This window comes from Plecotus auritus (assembly GCF_963455305.1).
Source record: "Plecotus auritus genome assembly, chromosome: X".
In the NCBI taxonomy this organism is placed as follows: domain Eukaryota; kingdom Metazoa; phylum Chordata; class Mammalia; order Chiroptera; family Vespertilionidae; genus Plecotus; species Plecotus auritus.
In genome coordinates, this window is record NC_137784.1 from 9,750,855 (window position 1) to 9,759,753 (window position 8,899).

General features: G+C 43.6%; 1 protein-coding gene across 1 annotated transcript; it reads left to right on the forward strand.

The window, feature by feature from the left end:
• Positions 1–5,243: 5,243 nt before the first annotated feature.
• Positions 5,244–8,639, forward strand: LOC308239486 (sal-like protein 4; the record flags this gene model as incomplete). Its single annotated transcript, XM_080652287.1, has 2 exons — positions 5,244–5,828; positions 6,120–8,639. 2 exons carry the CDS (start codon positions 5,244–5,246, stop codon positions 8,637–8,639), a joined length of 3,105 nt encoding a protein of 1,034 aa, XP_080508413.1.
• Positions 8,640–8,899: the final 260 nt, after the last annotated feature.

The following is an 8,899-nucleotide window of genomic DNA, read 5'->3' on the forward strand; positions in this document are numbered from 1 at the left end:
GAGAGGAAGGGAGAGGGAGAGAGAGATAGAAACATCAATGATGAGAGAGAATCATTGATCAGCTACCTCCTGCATGTCCCACACTGGAGATCAAGCCTGAAATCTGGGCCTGTGCCCTGACTGGGAATCGAACTGTGACTTCCTGGTTTGTAGGTCAATGCTCAAACAGTGAGCCATGCCGGCCGGGAAAATCTCCCACTCTTAATATATTATCAAACTCCTCATCCCATACCCTCAATATCTTATCATCCTGGCCTACCTTCAGTTGAGTTCATTTTAGAAGAATCCCCCTAACTTTGATGTTTCGTCTTAATAATTTTCTATCCACTGGTCCCCACTCTGCTCTTTGGCTATCCTTCTATTCAGAGTTGAGCCCCGTCTCTCTCCCTACTGCAAAACCTCCGTGTAGTAATCCCTCTTGAATAAAGTCTGTCTTACCATCTTTAACAAATATCTGAATAATTATTTTCTTTAACACTAGCTGAAATTGAGATGTGCTATAAATGTAAAATATGTACCAAATTTCAAAAACTTAGTACAAAAAAGAATGTAAACTATCTCTTTAATAATTTCATGTTGACATGATAATATTTTAGATATATTGGGTTAAATAAGTGTTAGTAAAATGAATTTCACATATTTATTTTTAGTTGCTTTTAATTTGGCAACTAGAAGATAGAAAATTACATAGTGTCTTGCATTGGACAGTACTGAGTTAGAGAGACTTGATGAAATTGAGGTTTGCTTTTTTTGGCAATTGTACTTCATAGGTAGCATTGTGTATGATTAGCCCAGCCAGAAGCACATAATGTCTGATTCTTTTTGTATATTAGCAGCCTTTGATGATTAATGTTTGGATTTATTTATTCATTAGGGGTTGCAAAATGTTGATATTTTAATTCTGTCATTCCTTTTGTAATCCTATTTCATATACTCTTTGGTCCACCGGTGGGACAGCTCCCTAGCAAAGGCAAGATTGATGTTGGATTCTTTCTCTTTACTAATTCTCAAAATTATCTCACAAGCCATTGATAGACTTTAAAAATATATAAGAGTGCTTATTTTTATGTGCTTGTCAGAACAATTTACAAAGCTTACATAGGAATGAAGATGCAGGTTTGTAAGCAAATTGAATATTTCTGCTTGCAAACAGATAATAAATTACTTGTAGTCTTTTAAAAAATATATTTTAATTCTTTTTTTGATGTTTGTTTTTATTTTATATTTTAATTCTTTATTGTTTAAAGTATTACATAAATTTCCTTTTCCCCCCATTGACCTCTCCCTGGCAGCCCCCAACCCCCAGCACATGCCCTCACCCCCCTACTGTCTGTGTCCATTGGTTATGCTCATATGTATGCATACAAGTTCTTTGGTTGATCTCTTACCCCCTCACCCCCCCACCTTCCCTCATAGGTTGGACAGTCTGTTCGTTGCTTCTATGACTCTGGTTTTATTTTTGTTCATCAGTTTATGTTGTTCATTATATTCCACTAATGAGTGAGATCATGTGATATTTATCTTTCTCTGACTGACTTATTTCACTTAACATAATGCTCTCCAGTTCCATCCATGCTGTTGCAAATGGTAAGAATTCCTTATTTTTTTACAGTAGTGTAGTATTCCATTGTGTAGATGTATCACAGTTTTCTAATCCAGTCATCTGCTGATGGACACTTAGGCTGTTTCCAAATCTTAGCTATTGTAAATTGTGCTGCTATGAACGTAGGGGTGCATATATCCTTTCTGATTGGTGTTTCTGGTTTCTTGGGATATATTCCTAGAAGTGGGATTACTGGGTCAAATGGAAGTTCCATTTTTAGTTTTTTGAGGAAACTTCATACTGTTCTCCACAGTGGCTGCACCAGTCTGCATTCCCACCAGCAGTACAAGAGGGCTCCTTTTTCTCTGCATTCTCGCCAGCACTTGTCATTTGTTGATTTGTTGATGATAGCCATTCTGACAGGTGTGAGATGTACCTCATTGCTGTTTTGATTTGCATCTCCCGGATGATTAGTGACTTTGAACATGTTTTCATGTGTCTCTTGGCCTTCTGCATGTCCTCTTTCAAAAAATATCTATTTAGGTCCTTTGCCCATTTTTTGATTGGATTGCTTATCTTCCTTTTGTTAAGTTGTAACAAAAATAAATTTTGGAGATTAAGCCCTTATGGGAGATAACATTGGCAGTGGGCTTTCTTGTTTTGTTGATGGTTTCTTTTGCTGTGCAGAAGCTTTTTATTTTGATATAGTCCCATTTGTTTATTTTCTCCTTAATTTCCATTGCCCTAGGAGCTGTATCGGTAAAGATATTGCTATGACAAATGTCTGCTATTTTGCTGCCTATAGCTTCTAAGATTTTTATGGTTTCCTGTCTTACGTTTAAGTTCTTTATCCATTTTGAGTTTATTTTTGTGTATGGTGTAAGTTGGTGGTCTAGTTTCATTTTTTGCATGTATCTATCCAATTTTCCCAACATCATTTATTGAAGAGACTGTCTTGACTCCATTGTATGTTCATGCCTCTTTTGTCAAATATTAATTGAGCATAGTGGCTTTTGTTGATTTCTGGGTTCTCTGTTCTGTTCCATTGGTCTATATGTCTGTTTTTGTGCCAGTACCAGGCAGTTTTGAGAACAGTGGCTTTGTAGTATAGCTTGATATCTGGTATTGTGATTCCCTCAACTTTGTTCTTCTTTCTCAGGATTGCTGCAGCTTTTCAGGGTCTTTTTTATTTTTGGAAAGTTTGTTGTAGGTCTGTGAAATATGCCGTTGGTATTTTAATGGGGAGTGCACTGAATCTATAGATTGCTTTGGGTGGTATGGACATTTTAATGATGTTGATTCTACCAGTCCATGAACACAGTATATTCTTCCATTTGTTTATGTCTTCCTCTATTTTTTTGTGTCCTGTAATTTTCTGAGTACAGGTCCTTTACCTCCTTGGTTAAGTTTATTCCTAGGTATCTTAATTTTTTTGTTGCAATGGTAAATGGGATTGTGTTTTTTTTTTGTTTGTTTCTCTTTCTGTGAATTCATTATTGGTGTATTAAAAAGCCATAGATTTCTGGGTGTTAATTTTGTATCATGCTACATTGCCAAATTCATTAAAATACATATTTTTATTTCAGAGAGGAAGGGAGAGGGAGAGAGAGATAGAAACATTAATGATGAGAGAGAATAATTGATCGGCTCCCTCCTGCATCCCTTCTACCGGGGATCGAGCCTGCAACCCAGGCATGTGCCCTGACTGGGGATTGAACCCTGACTTCCTGGTTCATAGGTCTGTGTTCAATCACTGAGCTACACAGGCCAGGCAATGACTTGTAATCTTCAAGAATTGTCAAGGTCATGAGACAAAGAGACCAAAGAACTGCTTCAGATGAAAGGAGAATAAAGGGATGTGACAAATACAAAATGTGTTTCTGAATTGGATCCTGGATGTGGAAGTCCCCCCTCCCACTTTTACTCTAAAGGACATTAATTAGTAGGACAATTGGTGACAATTGAATAAAGTTTATAGATTAGATAGTTACTTTCCTGATTTTGATAATTGCATAGTGATTATACAAGAGAACATAAGTGTTAGGAAATGTACACTGAAGTATTCAGGGGTAAAGGGATAATTATGGCTACAATTTATTCTCAAATGAATCAGAAAAGATATATCTAGAAAGAGAGTAGGAGGGAGGGAGGGAGAGAGAGAGAGAGAGAGAGAGAGAGAGAGAGAGAGAGAGAGAGAGAAGAGAGAGAAAGCATACATGGAAACATTTGAGGAATCTGGGTGAAACATACAGGAATTTTTTGTACTATTTTTGTAATTTTCTGTTAATCTAAAATTACTGCAAAAAAGGTTAGTAAGCCAAAACCGGTTTGGCTCAGTGGATAGAGCGTCGGCCTGCGGACTGAAAGGTCCCGGGTTCGATTCCGGTCAAGGGCATGTACCTTGGTTGCGGGCACATCCCCAGTGGGAGGTGTGCAGGAGGCAGCTGATCGATGTTTCTCTCTCATCGATGTTTCTAGCTCTCTATCCCTCTCCCTTCCTCTCTGTGAAATATCAATAAAATATATTAAAAAAAAGGTTAGTAAAGTAAATGCTTATGAATTTTAAAAACTGTGTTCTCATTATAAGGTTATAAATATATTGGCATCAGTTTAAACTCAAAACCATAGCACTTTGCAAATTTGAGAGTGACTTTGTAAAGAACAAGACAATAGTTAGGAACTAGTTCTTTGAAGAGTTGTGTGGTGATTTAAAATCTATCCATAAATTCTTTGTTATTCCTTTCAAGAACTGGAGATCAAGTCCCCTCTTCTTGAGTGTAAGTTGGACTTAGTGACTTGCTTCTAACAAATAGAATATGGCAGAAGTGGTATGTCTCCTGCGGGACTTGGTCCGTGGTCGGCAAACTGCGGCTCGCGAGCCACATGCGGCTCTTTGGCCCCTTGAGTGTGGCTCTTCCACAAAATACCACGGCCTGGGCGAGTGTATTTTGAAGAAGTGGTGTTAGAAGAAGTTTAAGTTTAAAAAATTTGGCTCTCAAAAGAAATTTCAATCGTACTGTTGATATTTGGCTCTGTTGACTAATGAGTTTGCCAACCACTGGACTAGGCCATAAAAGACCATGTGGTTGAAAAAGCACTGTGTCTCAGATCACTAGCTCTGGGCTAAGTCAGCTGCCTTGTCCTGAAGCCACTCAGGCAGCCTTGTGGAGAGGCCTACATAAGAAGGACTCAAGGCCTCCTTCAACAGCCCCGTGAGTGTGCCATCTTGGACATCTGCTTGTAGTGACTGGCTGGACTTCTAGAGAATTAAAGAAATGAGTGAAAATGTCAAAGAAGACATGAAGTTGAGATAAAAATCATGTCATGAAAGTAGGTTTAAACTAGGAGGAGATTTAGTGGCTAGGGCAAACATAAGCCATGAAAGGAAATCTTGAAAGGCTACTTTGCCATTGTGTTTCTAGTACTCTTCAGGTAATTCTGATTCCTCCTTTAAGGTAAATCAATCATTTATTGAGCACCACATGATTAAGACATGTTCCTTTTTCTCAAAACGCTATTTGGAAACATCCTTGACTGTGAAAAAATTTTTTTCATATGCATTGTCCTTACTTAGTTCTTTGTTTGTTTCTATGGTTCTATATTTGAGAATTTTATTATTTAAAATTTATCTTCAACTGCAGGAATTTGTGGCAGAGTGGGCAAATAATCGTGGCTTGATTGGCGTCCTAATACTTGCATCATGTCGAGGCGCAAGCAGGTGAAACCTCAACACATCAACTTGGAGGAGGACCAGGGAGAGCAGCAGCCACAGCAGCAGCTGCAGCAGCTGGCCCCGAAGTTTGCAGATGCAGCCCCAGTGGTGTCTGCAGTGAGGGAGCCAGGTGCTCCAGTGAACAACCCGGGGACTGGTGAGGACATGAATGGGGACCGAGTGAAAGTAAAGAGACCTCGTTGGCAGCAGACTCACATCTGTGAGATGTGCTGTGGCGTGTTCTTTAGCTTGTCTAAGTTCTTAGAACATAAGAAAAATTGCACTAAATCTATACCTGTCTTCATCGTGAACGACCGTGAGGGGCTGGTGCCTTCAGAAGACTTCAGGGCTGTGGAGAGCTACCAACCACACAATCCAAGCAGTAAGGACAGTCCTAGGGAGCGTGGTGGCAGCTCATGGGACATGAAGGAGAAGCCAGGGGCAGAGTCTGTTTTACATTTAAAGATGAAGACTCCTCTGCGACCCACATTCCAGAACTTAAGCTATTTACCAAAAGGCAAAGTGGCCAACACTAATGTCACTCTTAAAGCACTACAGGGTACCAAGGTGGCAGTGGGTCAGCAGAGATCCAACATACTGCCTGCCCGCCTGCCCACCCCCCTGCCTGCCCCCCGGCCTCCCCGCCTGCCCGCCCCCCTGACTCCCCTCCTGCCCGCCCCCCGGCCTTCCCCCCAGCCTTCCCCCCGGCCTTCCTCCCGGCCTTCCTCCCGGCCTTACCCTCTATCCACCCCCCTGCTTGACCCCCTGCCCACCCGCCTGCCTTCCCACCTGCCCACCCCACTGCCTACCCCCCTGCCTCCCCCCCTGCCTTCCCCCCTGTCCACCTCCCTGCTTCCCCCCCTGCCCACTCCACTGCCTGCCTCTCTGCCTGCTCCTCTGCCTGGTGCCAACAGCATCCCATGGTTCCTAGAGCAGGTCCTGTATCTGCAGCATCAGCAGCTACAGCAGATGCAGCTCACAGAGCAGATCCGCATCCGGGTGAGCATGTGGGCCGCCCACACCTTCCACTCAGGCATAGCGGGAGTTGATGCCCTGAAGACCTTAGGCAGCCAGGTGTCTCAGCAGGTCCAAGGTCTTTTTCTGGACCCCTTGAAACAAGCCAGCCTACCTCACACAAATATCCCTCCCACCACCAGCTCTGTGCCCCAAGGGCTGGTATCCATTGCCCCGAGGCCAGATGAGTCAAGGGTGCTTCCGAACCACCTTCCAGGTGCTTTGATACCTCAGGCCCCAGGCTCTGTGCCCTTCCAGAGCCCTTTCTCCACTGTGGCGTTAGACCCATCCACGAATGGGAAAGAGAGGCCATCCAATGTGCCCCCAGTAAATGTCAAATCCAGAGACAAGGCTTCTGTCTACACGTACAAATGTCAATACTGTAGCAAGGTTTTTGGGACTGATAACGCCTTGCAGGTCCACCTCCTTTCCCATATTGAAGAGAGACCCTTCGTGTGCTCTGTCTGTGGCCAGTGTTTCACCACAGAGGACGACCTCAAGGCGCACTTTCGTCAACATTTCCAGGTGAAGGCGAACCCCCAACTGTTTGGCGAGTTCCACGACAAAATGGCGACAGGCACTGGTGTTCCCTATGCACTCTCTGTACCTGTCCCTGAAGATGAATCAAGGCTTAGCAAATCTGTCCTGGTCACAGAGACCCCCAATGTAGGACTACCTCAGAATCTCTCTTGTGGGACTAACCCCAAGGACCTAATGGGTGGCTCACTAGCCAACTACCCTCAGCCCTGGCCTCCAGAAAGTGGGGATGGATACCGATTCTCTGGGGTGGGGCCAAACCATAATTACCCAAGGGTTGGTGGTTTCCAAGGGAGAGGGGCATCCAAGCCAGGGTCAGAGACTCTGAAGTTGCAGCAGCTGATGGAGAACAATGATAAGGCCACCACTCACCCCAATGAATGTCACATTTGCCACCGTGTCTTAAGCTCCAAAAGGTCCCTCAAAATGCATTACCGCACCCACACCAGGGAGAGTACATACCAGTGTAAGACCTGTGACCGAATCTTCTCCACCAAAGAAAACCTGAATACACACTTAAAGACTCACCAAACCAAAACATCCACAAAGACGAAGCATTCGTGCCCCATCTGCCAGAAGAAGTTTATCAATGCGGTCAGGTTGCAGCAACATATTCGGATGCACACGAGTGGTCAGATTCCCAACACACTTGTTCTGGAAAATCCTTGTGACTTTAGGGATCCTGAGCCAATGAAGATCAGTGAGAATGGCAGCACAAGTGCCCTATGTCACAATGTTGAAAGCACTGATGTAGACAAAGTTGGCTCCCAGGATGCCCCTAGCAGCTCATCGAAGATCCCCATGCCTCTTCCAAGCATCCACTCAACATCAACTATGCCAAGTTTCACCATCACAGCTCCCCTGGTTGTGGGCCCTGCTCCTGTGGTCACACAACAGCAGAGCAGCAGAGGAAAAGGTTTGGTGGAGAGTGGTGGCTTGACCAACTTGTCCTCAGTGATAGGAGACCAGAAGTATCAGAGCCGAAGTTCAGACTTTCTGGAAGTCACGTCCTTTCAGGCTCTCACCCCAATCAATAGCAAAGCAGAAAGCATCAAGTCCAAGTTTCCTGATGCTGGTGGCAAAACAGAGAGCTCAGAGAACAGCCACACTGATATGAAAGGTTGGAGCAGTCTCCCATTAACAAATGCCGGGGCCCAGCCAACCTATGTCAGAGTTGAAGTTCCTGGTGCATTTGGACCCACAACCATATCCCCAGGCATGACATCTTTGTTAGCAGCTCAGCCATGCCAACAAGACAAGCAACATGGCTGCACACAGTTCGGGAAGAACTCATTGGCCAGTGCTGTTAAAATTCATGAGTGGCCTCACACTGGGCAGAAGAAGTCTTTCGTGTGTAACATATGTAGGCAGGCTTTCACCACCAAAGATAACTTGCAGGCCCACTATATGACACATAGGGCCAACAATAGCTCTGCACACTGTGGGAGGAAGCAGGGCATTGAGAACACCATGGTTCTGTTAGGAACAGATGGAAAGAGGCTTCCTGAAATGTTTCCTCAGGAAACCATGGTCCCTTCAGTGAATGTGAATCCTGTTGTGTGCAACCAGTACACCACCTTGCTCAGTGGTGGTCTGGCCAATAATACCAACAAGATCTCAGTGATTCAGAGTGTAGGTATCCCTACTCCCCCAGTTTCCCAGGGGGCAAGCTCTGCTGTGGATAACACCACTGTCTCCAAGATAGATGGCTCTCAGTCAGCTGTTAGTGCTGATGTGGAAAAACCAGGTGCTGCTGACAGCATTCCCAAACACCAGTCCCCTCACTTACTGGAAGCTAAGCTACAGGAGAGCCCACTCGAAGGAGAAATGTAGAGTGACTACTCTTGAACTGAACCTTTCTTCTTTTTTTGTTTTGTTATAACTCATCTCCTCCTGTTTGTTTTTACTGATGTGCAAACGATGTTTACAGTTGTGACCACAAACTCAAGCAAGTCCTACAATCACAATGTTGCTATGCTGCTTTGCGAAAATAACACAAAAACAACAACTACAAAAATCATACAGACTGGTAGACTGGTGTTTTTTTTTTTTAATTTTGGAAAGAAGTACGTCTTGCAAAGTAGCTTGGTTAC